The 18,244-nt window shown below is 42.0% G+C and overlaps 1 protein-coding gene across 3 annotated transcripts in view; it reads right to left on the bottom strand.

Annotated features, from left to right (window-relative positions):
- Atp13a4 (ATPase 13A4) overlaps nucleotides 1-18,244 on the bottom strand; it is a 134,378-nt gene that overhangs the window by 54,513 nt on the left and 61,621 nt on the right. For all 3 annotated transcript variants that reach the window (XM_041677992.1, XM_041677993.1, XM_041677994.1), the window contains 6 exons: nucleotides 17,946-18,016; nucleotides 17,780-17,860; nucleotides 16,064-16,133; nucleotides 14,278-14,412; nucleotides 11,407-11,476; nucleotides 681-815 (listed from right to left, as the gene is read on the bottom strand). In XM_041677992.1, coding sequence (XP_041533926.1) covers nucleotides 681-815; nucleotides 11,407-11,476; nucleotides 14,278-14,412; nucleotides 16,064-16,133; nucleotides 17,780-17,860; nucleotides 17,946-18,016 — 562 coding nt within the window. The remainder of the gene's footprint in view (nucleotides 1-680; nucleotides 816-11,406; nucleotides 11,477-14,277; nucleotides 14,413-16,063; nucleotides 16,134-17,779; nucleotides 17,861-17,945; nucleotides 18,017-18,244) is intronic.

Genomic DNA, 18,244 nt, shown 5'->3' on the forward strand with positions numbered 1-18,244 from the left:
TGCTTCTACTGGTTCCAATGTCATCCCCGTAAAAGACATCCTCATCTTACAGAAATGTCATGGTTGTGCTTCACAAGTGCAGGATCACAAGGACACCCCTCAGCTCAGCACGCCAGTTAAAAATGAATGAAAGCCAGCCCCAAAACTGCAGTGCAAATTCTGGGAGTTATAGATCTGTCCAAGGTTGCTTCGTGGACTCTTTAACCTTTGCAGTCAAGTTTGTAAGTCCCTTGGCTTTGACCTTATGGATTTCAGGATGACATTTTACTATCTGCTCTGCAAAGACCAGTTGGAAGTTCTGTAAACTTCCGAGTTTGTAAGGGAGATTTTATGCAAGTTTGCTAAAGAAAAGACATGATTTTGGAATGTCTAATGATCCCCACCATCTTTTAAGGTAAAATGAAAGGCTGTCATCACCGTTGGCTGAAGGAGAAGCAGTATCACAGTCAGTTCTGAATGTGCTGACTGGAGGGCACAAAAAACAGTCTTGATTTGAATGCTCAGATACAACCCCAGAAGGACAAAGAAAGATTTACAGAAGCAGGAAGGTCACACGGCAGCTTCAAAGCTTGCTCTGAGCAAGGCTGCCATTCGGGTAGAGTAAGAACCAGCCAGAACCATGATAGCATCCGCCCTGAGCCAGCCCAGCGGAGGCTGCAAACGTGGAGCTCCAGCCATACCTGTCAGCATGCCTTCATCCACCACACAGCTGCCATCAATCAGAATGGCATCACATGGCATTTGCACTCTGCTCCCTGTCAAAATTAATAAATCTCCAGGCACCAGGAGGCGGGATTCCAGGTCTTGGACTCCAGCTGAAAGTAGGAGCAGACAGTCAGGTTATGTGCCCGCAGTGAACAGCCCCGCTGCTCCATGCCGGAGATTCTTGGAGAAGCAACTAAAACGTGCAAAAAGAGAGGCCAGTCCTCAACATGGCTTCAAACTCTGAAGACAAAAAGAAGGGAGGAAAGAGACTCCGTGAAATAAAGCCCTCAGGGTGGTAGCAATGGAAACAGCCAAGAAAAAAAAAATAATGACTAATTCAGAAAACATGTTTGATGCTAGCAGACAAAGGACTAATATTTTTCACATAGGAAGACATCTTCAAGCAAGGCATGTACAGCAACTGTGTGATAAATAGCCAGTACTAACAGGTCACACACATGCACAAGTTGCATGCTGAGTATTGCAAAAGCTGCTTGTTTTCTTCCTTCTTTCCTTCCTTCCTTCCTTCCTTCCTTCTTTCCTCCCTCCCTCCCTCTCTTCTTTCCTTCCTCCCTTTCTTCCCGGATCCCTTCCTGGATGCCCTAGCATCTTTCTTCCATTATTAATCTCAAAAATGTCATGGGGCTGGGCATATAGGCAGCTTTAAGTGTCCTCTTGACACAATCTGGAGCCATCTGGGGAAAGGCTCTCAATAAAGGATTGTCTATTAGGTTAGCCTGTGGGGAATCTCTGGCAAGGGTAGCCTCAGATGGGTTAAAATGGGTGAGAAGACCCACTGTGGTGCTTAGTATGAGATGATCCCCATATCCTCAAACGGTTATATGTGTGGTCCCCAGCTGGCAGCCCTACCTGGGAGGCTCATGGATGTGGCCTTGCTGGAGGAAGTATGACACTGGGCGTGGTTTTGAGAGCTTAACACCTCGGTGCCGTTTTGAGTTTACCCTCTCTGCTTTCTGTTTGCCGCTAGAGACATAAGTTCTCAGATGTTCCTGCCCCCATGCCAGCGTGCTGCCAAACCTCCCCACCATGATGGTGATAGATTCTTAACCTTCTGGAACTTTAAGGGCAAATAAACCCTCCCTTTTCTAAGTTGCCTTGGTCACAGTAATTGTATCACAGCAATGGGAAAATAACTAAACCACCCACCTCGAATGTGGGTGGAACCATTTCATGGGCTAGGGTGTGGATTGGTGACAGGGAGAAGGAGAGCTGAGCGCAGGCAGGCATTAATTCACTGTTCTCTGTTCTCGACTGTACATGGAATGGGCCTAGGTGCTTCATGTTCCTGTCACGTTGACTTCTCCACTGTGGGGACTGAGTGTTAGTTACTCTTTCTGTGGCTATGACCAGAGCAGTTCATGGAAGTAATGTTTAATTTGGTGCTTATGGTTCCAGAGGGGAAATGTCTATCACTGTCATGGTAGGGGTGTGTGGCAGCAAGCAGGCCTGACTTCTGGAACAGCAAGCTAAGAGCTTGCTCACATTTAGAGCCATAAGCAGGAGGTAGAGAGCACAATGGGAGTGGCAAAAGGCTTTGAAACCCCAAAGACCTCCCCTAGTAACACACCCCCTCCAAGACCATACCTCCTAATCCCTCCCAAACAGTTCACCAACTGGGGACTAACATTTAAATATCTAAGGCTATGAGGAGCATTTTCATGCAAACTACTACAGACTGTAACCTGGAACTGCAGCCAAATAAACCCTTTCTCCCATAAGGGGTATTTTTTCAGTCTGTAATCACAGCGGCAGAAAATGAATCTATGCGTGTGGCTGGGAAGATGGCTGTGCATGTGGCTGGGAAGACGGCTGTGTATGTGTCTGCGAAGATGGCTGTGCACGTGGCTGGGAAGATGGCTATGCACATGGCTGGGAAGATGGCTATGCACGTGGCTGGGAAGATGACTGTGCACGTGGCTGGGAAGATGGCTGTGCATGTGTCTGGGAAGATGGCTGTGCACGTGGCTGGGAAGATGGCTATGCACATGGCTGGGAAGATGGCTATGCACATGGCTGGGAAGATGGCTATGCACATGGCTGGGAAGATGGCTATGCACATGGCTGGGAAGATGACTGTGCACGTGGCTGGGAAGATGGCTATGCACATGGCTGGGAAGATGGCTATGCACATGGCTGGGAAGATGGCTATGTACGTGGTTAGGAAGATGGCTTGTGGCTACTGGTGGTATTGGAGTCTAGGTGAGATGAAAGGTTATGTGCTTGGCCTTAGCTCTGACCAACCGAGCCCAGGTTGGCATCATATGCCACAGCGGTACCCTGCTATGAAACGTTGGGGTCTCTCAGGTGATTAAGGTGTTTACATGGGAGTGAGACCGGGCATATTGAAAGCATCAACCATGATGGAAGATTGGTCACACCCAAACTGAACGAATACAGTAAGCAGATCTAGTGAAGTCAGTGAGAGCCAGGTTTCTCACAGAAAAAATAAAGTTCAAATACAGAAGGAGATAAACCTTGAAAGAACCCTATTAGGTGAAGTTGGAGACATCATGAAGTAATGTGTAAATGTATAGGAATATCCACATATTAATATGATTCTGGTCAGTTTGTTAATATAAACTCTCTGATATTCTTCTGAGAAAGCCTAAGGGTTCTGAAAAAGGACAAGCACACTTTACACCCAAATACTGAGTTCTCGATTCCAACCTCACTCCCAGACCCCCAAAATGAAATCATGAAAACTTCTTAAAGAAAAATCTGATAGCAATCTGTCAAATACATAACATAAAATGGACATGCACTGTGACATTAAAAAGGAAAATGTTAAAACAGTGAAGACAGACCAAAGAGATATCAAAGCATGTAAGGGGGCTGGCTGCCTAAATCTGAAAAGATTTTAACAAAGTAAATAAAAATAAAGAATTATATAGTCATTGAGCAAGCAGGACTTCATTAATCCATAATGGCATAGGTTATGGGTTACTTATGGGTATATAAGTAAAAAGAAAAATGGATTTTTTTTCCTTGCAGCAAAAATGGCCATTAAATAATTAAGAAGTTCAAATTAGAAAGTCTTTCTTTATCAAGTGTGAAAGTAATAATTAAGTAGAGAAACATCAGTAGTGGGTAAAAATTTGATGAAGATAGTCTATTTATATAGTCTCAAAATATTTCTCAACAAAATAACTATTAATTACAAAGGGAAAAAGAGCAAACTTTAAAATGAAAAGAACTGGCACACACCATATAATTAAGTAACCTAACTTATCATCACTAGTAATAGAACAAATTTAAATTATGTACATCCTGATAAGAAGGAACGCACACACACACACACACACACACACACACACACACACACACCCCATCATGACTGTGAAATGCCAAATTCAAACATAATGACATTTTACAAAATAACCAGACTGGGAGAATATGGGCATAGAAGAAACAACTGAAAAATGCTAAGGGTATATGGCAAATAACACCATTGTGTGATCCTGGATCCCTTTCTTACTAACAGCATTACCAAGAAAACATAACAAAGAACAGACCAAGCGTTGTCAGTTAGCTTCCTGATGACACTTAAGTTTCCTCAGGAGGATGTCCTAGTCCTAAAAAATACACACTCGACTATGTTGAAATTGTGGAACCACATGTCAACAGTTCCTTCTCCTTTTCCTTTTGTGTCTATATGTAGGTGTGGTATATGTACATCTGTGTCTGCATGTTTGCGCGTGGATGGGTGGATGCATACATGTGCGAATATGTGGATGTGCACCTGCAAACTCCAAGCTGACATCAAGTGTCATTTAACTCGATGTGTTGAGGCAGGATCTCTAGCAGAACCTAGGGCTGATGATACTGATGAGCTAGTTTGCCCCAGGGATCCCCTGTCTCTGCTTTCGGAACACTGGAATTTCAGGTGGCTTCCACATGTGCCCAGTTTTTCCATGGGTTCTGAAGAGCAGGACCCTTGTCCTCACGGTTGCTTAGCAATTGCTATATTAACTGATCCATCTCTATAATCTCGGCAACTTATTTTTAAGTGATTCTGGGAAATAGAAATGATCTCTTTTTACAATTTCCCTGTACAAAAACAGTAGGAGGGCAGAGATAATATTGCTTACCTCTCCAATTAGAAAATCCAGTAATCTGCCAGCATATTCTGCTGGCAAGGCTCTGAGGAAATGGGAACACACACATTTCTATCTAAATGCAAGCTGGCACCATCTCTACTGAATGAAATTTGGCAATATTTGTCTAGCCAAACTGTGTGTGCCTTTATTCTCTAAGCTAGAAATCTTGCTTCTCAAAATCTATACTAAAGACATACTGATGAAAATATGAAAAACATATATAGAAATGCTTTTCTGCAGCATTATTTATGGTGGTGTAAGACTGAGAAAATATTCAACTGAGGACTGACTGAAATAATAATGGTTCCTCCACGTGAGAGGACTGCAAATCCTAAGGAATGAACAATGTATAAATATTCTGATATAAAAGGCCCATGGAATCACAGACATGTAACTAATAGTTAAATTTGGTATACCTTTGTTCATAAAAAAGGCAGTGTGATTATGTAATCTCTTTTGTATGCATACTATAAGCTATTACTTTTTATATAATTTGCTAATATTTATAAGTTTAAGAATAAATTCAAAAGTAGCAAAAGTGATTGTGATAAATAAATAAGGCAAAGGGGGAGAGAAAAAAAGTTGAACTCGCCTGAGTATCTTCTAGCTTATGAATTTAAATTTTAAAACATTGAGATATTTTTAGAGTATCTATGCAAAATAAAAATAAATTTGAAAAGCTGACACTAAACCCCTAAGACAAATGAGTGAGATGAATCTGTTACAGTGTTGGCAGAGCCACGCAGAGAACTATTTGGAGTGATATTGAGCCATAATTTATTAAATCAAATTGTATGTTGGGCTCTGTTTCTAATGAGCTATCACAATTGGAGTGGGGGACTCTTCAAAACCTTGTAAATTGTTTTTTCAGAATTTCTTCATTGCTGAGAAGGTCAGTGTATTATTTTGAGGTTATTGTATGTAGGAGGACAAAACAGATGAGCCATTCTTGGTTCTCGGAGAACTGAAACTTCCAGCATAAAGTGGAAACACAAGTAGAATCCTCACAGCAAAGTAGAGCGTTTGTAGTCCTAAACTCCATCTGTAAGTGTCATTAAGAACTCACACTTCACTGTACCTTAACTTCTTCACTGAGTATGCTTCTGGAAACTGCCTACGAGCAAAGACTCACGTGACAAAAACGAGATGCCTGACACTTCAGCTGAACACTCTCAGTCAATGCACGCCAGAGATAAGCAGAGAATGAACAAATATTTGCCTTTAAAAATATTTATAATAGCACCACAGCTCAGATAGACTTAAGAATGAATCTGAGAAAGAATGTGCAAGCTTCACGTACTCAACAGCAAACTACAGACGAGGGCACCTAAAGCAGTCTACGTCCATGTAGGAAATATCCAGAGCTATAAATATGGTCATTTTCTACAACCGACCTAAAGATTCAGCACAATACCAATCAAAATCTCCTCACAGTTTATAGAAGTAAACCACTAAAGAAACCGTTTCCTGAGTCATTTTGAAAAGAAAAGAGGCTGTATTTATCACGGTCACTCCTCACTTTTACAACAAAATACTTGACCATAATCAGCTTCAGGGAGGGAGGGGGTTACAGTGCAAGAGAACACAGTCCATGGGACCTTGGGAGCTCAGTCCAGTGCTCCTGTGTGGGTCCCCGTCTCCATCTCCATCCATCACCAGATGAAGATTCTATGATGATATGCAAGATATTCGTCAGTATTGCTCTAGGATAGGGTCATTTCAGGTTCCCAATCCTCAGCTGCCCAAGGAACTAACTGGGAACCTCATCTTGGGCACTAGGGAGCCCCTCTAGGGTCAAGTCTCTTGCCCACCCTAAACTGGCTCCCTTAACTAAGAATTGTGGTTCCGTGCTCCCCTATCCACCTTTCCTTTATCCCAATTCTCCTGTTTCCCAGGTCCCGCCTCCTTCCCTTCTACCTTTTCTCTCCCCATCTCCCTTTACCCCCATCCCACCCCATCCCCAAGATCCCATTTTCTCCCCGGAAATTTGGTCTACTTCCCTTAGCCAAGAGGACAACTATATGTTTTTCCTTGGGTTCACCTTCTTACCAAGGAGGAGCAGAAGGAGGGAGAACATGAGCAAAGAATTCGGGACCACGAGGCGTGCATCCACCCACTGAGACAGTGGAGCTGATCTACGGGGAGCTCACCAAGGCCAGCTGGACTGTGACCGAAAAAGCATGGGATAAAACCAGACTCTCTGAACATGGCGAACAATGAGGGCTGATGAGACACCAAGGACAATGGCAGGGGGTTTTGATCCTACTTAATGTGCTGGCTTTGTGGGAGCCTAGCCAGTTTGGATGTTCACCTTCCTAGATATGGACGGAGGGGGGAGGACCTAGGACTTACCACAGGGCAGGGAACCTGGACTGCTCTGTGGACTGGAGGGGGGGGGGGGGGAGAGGAGTGGGGGGAGGGGGAGAAGGGTGGGAGGAGGGGGAGAAGGGTGGGAGGAGGGGGAGAAGGGTGGGAGGAGGGGAAGGGAAATGGGAGGCTGGGAGGAGGTGGAAACTTGTTTTTTTGTTTATGTTTTTTTTTCTTCTTTTCGCAATAAAAAAAATTAAAAAAAAAAAAAGAGAACACAGTCCATCGTGAAGAGGGAATCACGGTGGTGGAAGCCAGAGACAGCTAGTCACAATGCATCCACAGTCAGAAAGCAGAGGGATGAATACTGGTATCCAACTGGCTTTCTCCTTTTTATTCCACTCAGGAAGCCAGCCCTTGGAAGGGTGCCAGACATGGTTAAGGTAGGACAACCCACCTACCTTAGCCTAATGAGGATAATCTTTCATGGATATGCTCAAAAACAGAACTACTCGAGATCATCCATCATAGACGTGACTCCTGGGTGACTTCAGAGCTTGTCAAGTTGGCAGTAGTATTAACCGTCACAAACCATCTCTGATCAGCTTGTCACTTGAGCACACCATTTGAAGTCGTAAACTCCACTCTTATCACTAGGATGTTTCCTTTTCAGCTCAAAATGTGATATACATTTAGTCTGTCTCTAAAAGTCCCCAAATCTTTAATGGGTTTCAGCACTATTCAAAAGCCCAAAGTCCAAGTCTAACCTAAGCATCAAGACCCACTCTTAACTTATGTTTAAAAGGTGCACATTTTTAGTTACGAGTTCCATATTTTTAGCATGCAATATTACACCATAAACCAGTAGTTCTCAATCCTTTTAGTTCTGTGACCCCTTAATACAGTTTCTCTTGTTGTAGTGACCCCCCTATACCATAAAATTATCTCATTGATACTTCATAACTGTAATTTTGCTACTGTTGCACATTGTAATATAAATAACTGATATTCAGGATCTCTGCTATGTGACCCCTGTGAAAGGGTCATTCAAATCCCAAAGGGGTTAGGACACACAGGTTGAGAGCCGCTGCCATAAACATTCTAACTGCCAAGAGAAGAACGGGTCCTCAGGAAGGAATGCTGAAAGCAAAGTATGATCTAAAGGCAGCGAAGCAGATCTCAAACCCTACAGTTCCCTATCCAGCACCTGCGGCTCATAATGTAATCCCATGGGCTTCACAGGGCTTGGGCAGTCCCGTTGTCTATTTCTGGCACTTTCAGCACACATGGCCTCTTTCTTAGGCCAATTCTACTCCATGCCTGCAGCTTTTCCCATCAGATATACGGGGTCCTAGCATCCTGGTGTATCCGCTGACACGTAGATGCTCCAGATTCAACCAGTGCCCACTTAGGGATCCTTGCAAGGACTCTGACCCTGTCACACATTTCGTAGCTATAGCAGCAGCTCTGGGGAACAATGGACCATGATCATGGATTCTATGACCCCCTCATCATTGCATCTTTCATGCCTTCAGAATCAATAACATATGGACAGTGCTGCCAAGTTCTTCTGCTAATAGAGGACTCCAGCTCTATTAGCGTCTATGTGAAGACCCTGCAAAGAACATTCTTTATGCGGTTGATTTAAAGGAGCAGGAATTCCTGTTAGCTGTAGTCTCAATTTCAGCTCTCTTCCTTTCAAAGAAGTTCACATTTCAAGTTTCAACCTTTGATGAATGGAGTCTTGCCATCAAGGTACATTTCTTATTGCCCCAATGTAGAAAAAGATATTTCTTTTAAAAGTTAGTCTCTTTTTCAGTATGTACTGTAGCTCCAAAGTTCTTCCTTCCCAACCAACTGCACAGTTTTGCATCCTTCTGCCCAAATTTCTGCTCCATTTCACTGTAGCATGGATAAGTGCAGGAAACAGTAGCCATGAAACAGCCAATGAACACTTTGCTGTCAAGAAATATCCTCCATCTAACTATTTAAGTTTGAATTCAACTTCACTCAAGTTCTCCAGACATGGGTAGAATGAAACAAGATTCTTGGTCAAACTATAGCATGAATGCCGCCTTGCCCAATTTTTGATGGAGTCCTTGTTCCTCTCTGAAACCTCATGAGCCAGGCAAGCACTGTCTGTTCCTCTCAGCTTTTCTTATCTCCTCGATTCCCATCAGAATGACCCATTGAACTCTGTTTTCAACGTGCTGGGACTTTTCTACCTGAAAGTACCAGACTCTTCTGTATTCTAGGCACAAAATAATTTCAAAGACCTAAGATCCACGTGGTCATATTTATCAGAGCAACATCATTCCGCAGTGCCAATTTTCTGTATTAATTACTTTTTTCCTTATTGTGACAAAAATACCTGACGATAAGCAACTTAAAGGGGGGAAGGATTTAGTTCAGCTTACAGGCTGAGAGAATGCAGTCCAACCATGGAAGCAGTCTGGGAGCTTGAAACAGCTGGGCACATTGCTTCTAGTCAAGGAGAAAAAGGAGGAATACTACTGTTCAGCTTTTCTCCTTGTCACTCAGTCTAGGGCCTCAGAGTCATGCCAGCCACTGTCAAAGTGAGTCATCTCTCCTCAGTTAGCATCATAATAATAATTTTTCACAGACAGCTGAGGCTAACCTGATCTACATAATTACTCATTGCTACATCCACAAGTTTGTCTCCATGGTGATGCTAGATTGTTCCAAATTAACAATCCATATTAACCCAAAGGTGGGGTCTGATACATCAAAGTAGCACCGAAAGAGAATAAAAGTGAAACACTAACATTGCTTATTTAGATCATGTTACAAATGACATTGTGTGACCCTGATAGGATAAGAACAAACCTTGGAGTCCAGAAAGTGACCCACCTTCATAGACAATGAGCTCTTAGCTAAGGCACAAAGGCAACCCACTACTGCAAAGTCCGTCTTTTTAAAGAAACGGCATCAGAGAATTTAAATACCTGATTGAGAAAAGTGAACTTGGGTCTAAAGCATATAAAGCAGAATGGTGAAACCACAAAGTGGAACTTAAAACTTAAAACTATATAGAGAAGCTCGATGACCGTGGAATCTGCAAAGATGCTGAAGAAGTTAGACTAGAAATATAACCCTTAAAGGAAAAGGCTCATTGACTGGACTTTAAGAAATGCAAACGCCTTTGCCCTTTGAATGATGCTGTGAAGAAAATGGACCGTAGACTGGGAGGAGATGTCTGAGTGCAGGCTAAAGTCAGGGTCACAATTTAATCATAAGACCGTCTACTTAACAAAAGATACAAATGGATCCTTCAGAAGAGATATGTGAGTAGTCCCACATGAACCACTGAAAAGATGTTCAGGGCCACTAGCCATTGTAGGAATGCAAATTAAAGCAGTAAGATGCTTCCTCAAATGAAAGTGGCTAAAATTACCTAGATTGGCCATACGGAGTAGGGGCAGGAATGTGGAAATGAGATTGTCTTATGCGGCAAGAGGGAGTGGAAATGCTATAATCATTTTGGAAAACAATTCATTATCTTCTTATAATGTTGAGCATCTACCACAAGGTTGCTGCTCTGTAACTGGATGCACACAAGGAATGACAGAGCGTGTCTATGGAAGGACCCACACCTGACTGTTCACAGCACTCAGGTTTGTAACAACAACAAAAAAATGAGATAGCCCAAATGTCATCCTCAGATGAATTAAACAAATGTACACCCATCTAATGGTATACCTTATGGAATAAAAAATAATGTACTATTAATACTCTTAACAAAAGCTGGTGAATCTTACACTGTGAACTTTGTTCTCCTCTTGACAAATTAATTCAAAATATATTATAAAAGACAAAAGAATGCATCTCATACAATACCATTCACGTACAATTCTAAATAGAGATGTTAATAGTGACAGAATACAGATGCATGATTGCTTGTGTATGAGGGAAGCAAATTATGAGGAAGGACAAGTGGACTCGAGACAACTGTAGGCCGTAAGTCTTCCTGTGCCTCTTGTCAGCTTGATGGGTTCAATACTTCTTTGAGTATACACATATGTCATAATCTACCAAGTTATGTACCTTACAGGTATGTTTGGTTTGCCATGCTAACTCAGCCTCTATAAAGTGAGTTTCCTTGTTATGATGAATAGATCTCAGTTCCTCTTTCTAAGTAAATGTATAAGAACATACATATACAGATGAGTTGGTACAAATGATCATAAAACCAAAGCCGAGTCACTTTCTGGTGGCCTGTGGATATAACACATAGGTATAAAAGAGCGGAACTTACCTTTTCGCTCACATACAGAGACTGTTATGCTATTATGTGATTCGACAAGATGGTGCAGTTTTACAGACTGCTGCAAAGAGAAGGAAAACAAACAACGTTTATCTATTTAAGTACAGACCCCAGCATGGAGCTCAGAATTGCACAAACCCTCTATCAACATGGAGGGCTTTAGGCTGCCAGCTGGACACCCTGAGTGGAAGAGATCGTCTTTCCACTGATGATGCTTTTGATAATTTAATCACATTGAGAGTGAATCAAAGCAAGAGACAAAAATAAAGAAATATGTTTTATTCCATATTTAGTAAGAAAACATTGAGTGAATGACCTGTTTAAGCTTCCAATCATTTCAGGTTTTCATTTATTTTATCTTACTATTATTATTTGAGACACTCCCTAAGGGGACAGGCTCACAAGGCTCTGCCTCTCCCAGGAGGATTGTGGGAAGTTAATGGCTGCTGGAATTGAGAGTGTGGTTTTCTTGAGGGATATAGTCACTGGTAAGTTGCCTATGCTCCAGAAAATAACACCTAATCCAAATTTACACAGGCAACGTTAATAAGCCAGTGGGTCACACACACACACCATCAAAGGAGGAGAGGGCCTTGTTGGAGAAAAGGTTTTAGTGGGATGGGGGAAAAATGAGAGAAGGTAATGAAATAGAGAAATCACAGTGACCAATATATATATGAAATATATATATATATAATATATATATATGAAATATATATATTATATATATGAAATTGTCATAGAATATTTAAATGACACTCTGGATTGTTTTTAAATCTGATAAATATGCCTTAAGAATATTCAGTACAATCAGATATGGTCAGAGAGCATTATGCTACTAACTCATCCTTTCATTCATTTCTGCATTCACTCAACTAACACTCACTAGCAGCTTTTATGTCCCTAAGGTTATGTTAAGAAACGGACTCTCTGAACATAGCGGACAATGAGGACTACTGAGAACTCAAGAACAATGGCACTGGGTTTCTGATCCTACTGCACGCACTGGCTTTGTGGGAGCCTAGGCAGTTTGGATGCTCAACTTACTAGACCTGGATGGAGGTGGGGGTTCCTTGGACTTCCCACAGGACAGGGAACCCTGATTGCTTTTCGGGCTGGGGGGGGGACTTAATTGGGGGAGGGGGAGGGAAATGGGAGGCGGTGGCGGGGAAGAGACGGAAATCTTTAATAAATAAATAAATTAAAAAAAAGAAAGAAGATAGAAGGGAAAACAGAAACATGACTCTTACTGTCAATAAACTTTCTTAAAGGTACATTTTAAAAATATATATATTAAAATATTTATATATTTTAGTCACTTAGTCATATAGATAAATAAATTTATGAACAATAAACTAGACACATGCTTCTATGTAGTACAAGTTACTATAGATATAAAGGGTGAAAAACCTTATGTAAAGTTCTCATTGCTGCTTTGCTTTAGTAGCAAAAGACTATGAAACACCTAAGAAGCGATCAGCAGTCAAAATAGTCAGCATATAATTATAAAACTACATTAGATCTAAGGAAAATATCCGTGTTGATATGGAACAATATTAAAGATATACTTAGTTAAAATGCAACTGCAAAATAGTGCTTATGGTATACTTTTATTCTGAAAAGTGTGTGTGTGTATGTGTGTGTGTGTGTGTGTGTGCGTGCGTGTGTGTGTGTGTGTGTGTGTGTGTGTGTGTGTGTGTGTGTTATGCTAAAATGTAAAGAACATCTGACCCCAGTAGGTCCTAAAAGTCCAGCCTGGACACTGGTGATTCTTCCAGTGGAAAGGGATCCTATTTTTATTTACAGTGTTCCTCTGCCTTAAATTATTTAACATACCTGCATATTGTTCCTTGTACAAGAGAAAATGACTAGCTAATTTTAAATGGTTTTTTAAAATTTCATTTCAAATTACCTGTAGACTTTGGGATTATATTGGTGCCTTTAACAAAAGTCGTTTAGATGGGAGTATGAAGGAAGAAATCATGTCAGCACGTAAAGAGTGAAATAAAACTGTTTAGAGCCTGAGAGAGAGTATAAAAAAATCAAGATTTGTAGTAAAAGGAAGAAGGAAACCACAGCAGCAACTGAAGCTGGGTGCAGAGCAAAGAGAAAACGTTCCTTTCTTGGAGTTTTGTGCTTAAGACTGATGAAGCTTGAGAATGTTGAACATGGATAACCTCTTGGGAAGGCACACAGAGGAGAGTCACCTGTGGGTTGCACACACACACTAAAGGGAAGAGCAGGTGTCTGGGTGCAGACAGATGATGATATCTTAGGTGTTTCCTTTACTGGGGCAAGAGGGAGGCAGAGCCAGGGCTGCAGAGATTAGAGCATTTGGCAATAGAGAGTGGGGAGTTGAGCAAATTTCATACGAGGCTTTTATCAACGTGGAGACATGGTTTGTAAGATTGTCTGCTGAGAAAGCAAAGATGGGCACCTCTGAAGAAAGACAGCTTGAAACGTAATTTTACAACGTGGAAGAACACTTTGATCAGGGTGCACAGAAAACTTGCCAGTACTCATGGGTTCGTATGTGATCAACTCATCTGGGCTGTGTGGTTTTCTTCCAACAGCACCTAGACCCCCCTGCTATAAATATAATGGAACCCAAGTGGTGAACTAGAACTTCAGTAGGCAGACACCAACAAACAAAAAGATCAAGGAGTGTATATTAACACAGGTTCCTATGTCTCCTGAAGGACTAGGATTGCAGCAAGAGAAAGGGGTCACCGCTGGACGGTGGTAGCTTTGCTGTGCTTCCATAAACATAAACTTGTTTCACATGGATGGGGCAACGCTGTCTCAAGACTCTTGTAGAAGAACAAACTGGTGAAGCCAAACACACGGCCAAGGGAAACTCACCTGTCTGAGATCATACACGGTCAAAGCTATGGAAATGACAGACATGAGGATGATGGCAAGGGCATATTCCTTGTAATCTTCACTGAACCACAAACAGACACTGAAGAGTTGAAAGATGTAAAATGGATTTAGAACCTGTCAGCAGACATAAAGACAGGAAGACAAGAATGGCATTTGGGTTTCACACAGAGCTGTTCATTGGCTTGTTTTCGTAGCTGGCATGGTGACATCAATCACACCACGCGATATGCTATTCTTCTTGTTGCTGTATTTGATCAACAGGTTCCACATACTAGAGAATGTGCTGAGCCACGTCCCCTAAATCTTTTCATTTTTTTCCCATAATTACCTCACTAAACAGAAGTCATTACTTATCTCTACTATGAAGATAAGGACACAGAGCCTCAGATCTTGAGAAATTTGCTCAAGGTCATACAGCTATGATTGTCATGGAGCCAAAAATCTAAACCCTTAAAGTGCTCTAAGCCCGGAGCACTTATTTTAATCACGGCTACACTTGGCAATCTACAAAGTTGCTCTTCACATGCCATTGTGGCAAGCATCAGAGGAATCAATGAAGGAGTAGATGTTATCGCCTCCCATTTATACTTCCTGAACTCCAGAAAGGTGACATATTCAGGTCTGCAGAATTAAACTACCCCGCATAGTGTCCACTCTATGACAAGAAAAAAGACACAAACAATGCCTTTAACAAACTTTTCATTGGTGGATGAAAATAAGACTGCCTTTTTCCATAAGTAGGGAGCTACGCTGGCGGGGCAAGCGGTAACCACACATCTAGGTCACGGGGAGGGAACAGACATCAGCATCAATGATTGCAGTCCTGACTTAGTTAAAAATAGGTTGTGTTTTTCTCAAATTCATTGTAGTTGCTCACAGGAACAGAAGTCCTGGCTTCTGGTGAGGGAGGAAGCCCACAGAACCTTTCTCAAGCAATTTGCTTTACTTTCTGTCATTCTCAAACATTTTTAGAAATATTGAGAAAGCCGGGCGGTGGTGGCACACGCCTTTAATCCCAGCACTTGGGAGGCAGAGGCAGGCGGATCTCTGTGAGTTCGAGACCAGCCTGGTCTACAAGAGCTAGTTTCAGGACAGGCTCCAAAACCACAGAGAAACCCTGTCTTGAAAAACCAAAAAAAAAAAAAAAGAAAAGAAAAAGAAATATTGAGAAAGTATCTTGAATTTGGGAAGCCTTTTTAAGGCAAAGATAAATGGAGATGGGATATCAGCAATACACAGAGGACTGCTATATGGTTTAAAAATAATAACTCCAACAATAAAAGTACAAGAGAGCATTTTTACCTTAGTAAATGATGGTCAAGCCATTCTTTCCCTCTCACATGTACATTGAGATCAGCAGAGCTTAGGAAGGCTAAACAGATATGGCTTTCTCTTTACAGTTTTGGATACTGAGGTAACTGTATACATTGTCTAAGAAAAATATTTTTTGTTCCTAAAATAAATGTGATTTTGGTTTCACAGAACTGAAGTGAGCTGAGCGGCACAGTATTTTAAGAAAAGGGGAAACCCCAGCATTCCCAGCATTCGTCTAAATCATCAAATAAGAAGAGGACCCATGAGTGCCACAGCCTGCACTGGAGTGTGCAGTGTGTACAGAGTGTGAAGGAAAAGAGCGCATGGCATGTCCGGAAAGCATGGTTGGCATTCTCTTAAGACATCTTAGTAACAAGCAGCATCCTCAACTGGCCAGACAAAAATTCATCAGGTTCCGCCCAATGTCCGGGCAAAACACTGGAGAAATTACCTCTTTGACGAGCAGTTTCCAAATAGGTGTGATTTCAACATCAATAGCATTGGGCCCACAAATTAACCTCCTACAGAGAGAGACCACAGAGCAGTCAGTCAGCAATGAAAGAAAACTAGCTCCCAGCACATTCAAAAACAAAAGTCTGTTCCACGTTCCTTTTCTCACTTCCCGGGGTCAACTGAAGTGTCTCTTGTTATATAGCACACCCACATGTCTCAACGTAACTGAAGAATATGAGAGGTCGTGGGAGAAGTCTAAATATTTCCCCCTAAGGAGTACTTTCGGTATCTAATATTAGCTACTTTATCCCAAATGCTTTCAGAACTCATATGTTCTCAACTCTTTCTCTCCCCCTCCACTAGTCCATGGAAATGGAATGGGGAAATCATGAAGATTGAATATTTGTAGTGGCACGGAAATTCCATATCTGTTGATGCCCGTATACAGGAGTTCGGTGAGGCTGAATGTTTGCTTTAATGTGAGCAGAAAAGTCCTTGATTCTCAGAAAAAGTTCATCATGGGACTTATACATCCCACTAACTGATAATCCCAGAATTGGGACGTTTCCATTATGCAGAGACATGGCCTTTATGAACTCTTTTCTTGTGGAGAATACTAACCATTCTCTGGGCCTTCCGTTTAGACTCTCAGATAAAACAGCTTTGCAAAGTGCGTTCACTATGGTCCTCCATTTTTATGTAACACGAATAATTTGGGTAATCTCACGAAAATGAAGACTCTGCTTCAGTAGGAGTAAGGGGCATACCGGGATTCTGCATTGCTTACAAGCATGCAGGCAATACTAAGGCTGCAATGGGCTCCATCTGCACCAAGTACGAGGAATAGGTCTCTATCCTCCTGCTTTAAGATGTGTGTGTGTGTGTGTGTGTGTGTGTGTGTGTGTGTGTGTGTGTGTGAAATTGTGCATGGTGCCAGAAGAGAGCACTGGATCACCCACAACTGTAGTTTCCTGTGGTTGTGAGGAGTCTGATCTGAGTGCTCAGAGCCAAACCCAGGTCACCTGGAAGAGCAGTAAGTGCCCTTAGCAGCCAAACCGCATCTCCAGCCCTTTTTTCCTCATTTTATGGCTGCGAGAGTAAAACCCAAATGGAAGAGATATTTGCTCAAAGCCACAGATTCTGAACAATCAAGTGCCCACTCCAAACCCTGTTTCTCTGCTAGTGATTGATTTGGAATGGTGGAGCTACACACACACCTTATAAGGTCTTGATCTAAAGCACTGTGAGTGGTATTAGGTGGAGCTCAGCCAGTCTCCCCCACCGTGTGTGCTTGTATGCATGCATACATGTGCAGTATGTGTGTGTGTTTCCATTTTATTGACCTTGTGGAGCTCAGCCAATTTCCCCCATCATGTGTGTTTGTATGTGCACATGCATGTGTGGTGTGTGTGTCTATGAGTATGAGTGTGTGTGTGTGTGTGTGTGTGTGTGTGTGTGTGTTTCCCTCTTTGTGACCTTGTTCAAGCCACGAAATCTTTCTGAGCTTCACACTGCACATATCTTCTACGGGATTTGTGGTCATACCTGTTCTACCCCCAATCCCATCAAAAAAAGGGGGAGGGGATTTATCTGAAGATGTATGAGCTCATGCATTGGACACATCTTTTTGATATTAGTGAATCAAGACTGCCTACTGGGCTGACTAACCAATCACAGCCCTTTGGAGCTAGTATAGACACAGTGCCTGTAGTACCTGATCTCCTGTTCTTCTGATGTCAGACCTAATCCGAATTTTTGATGTATCTTTGCAGAACTGAGCCAGTCTTCCAGGGAGCTAAAACAATAGGAAGAATCCAGTGACTGTGATGTTTGCAAAACAGTGCCTGCCTTCTTTGGATGCATTTGCGGAAGCAACTTACCCAATTTTTTGAAACTGTCCTTCTAAGTTATTCCAAACATATCTTATTTTCTGCACCTTTATGTATCTCACCTACAAAAAGAAAAAAAAGTATTACAACAGTCTCCAGTTTGAAGATCAGGGCACGCACAGAGACTCGGGGGCTAAGGAGACATTTGTGGAAGAAGCAATGGGAGAGCCAGAGGCGGTTCTTAAATTTTTTTCTTTCCCTAACTTTCCATCCCCTACTCCTCTACACCAACAACATTTTTATTAGAAGTAATCTTCTGGCCAACACGCTTCACCATACGGAATAATAGG

This window comes from Microtus oregoni, unplaced genomic scaffold, assembly GCF_018167655.1.
Source record: "Microtus oregoni isolate MIOR12 unplaced genomic scaffold, Mior012 000029F_ref0000214, whole genome shotgun sequence".
Lineage (NCBI taxonomy): Eukaryota > Metazoa > Chordata > Mammalia > Rodentia > Cricetidae > Microtus > Microtus oregoni.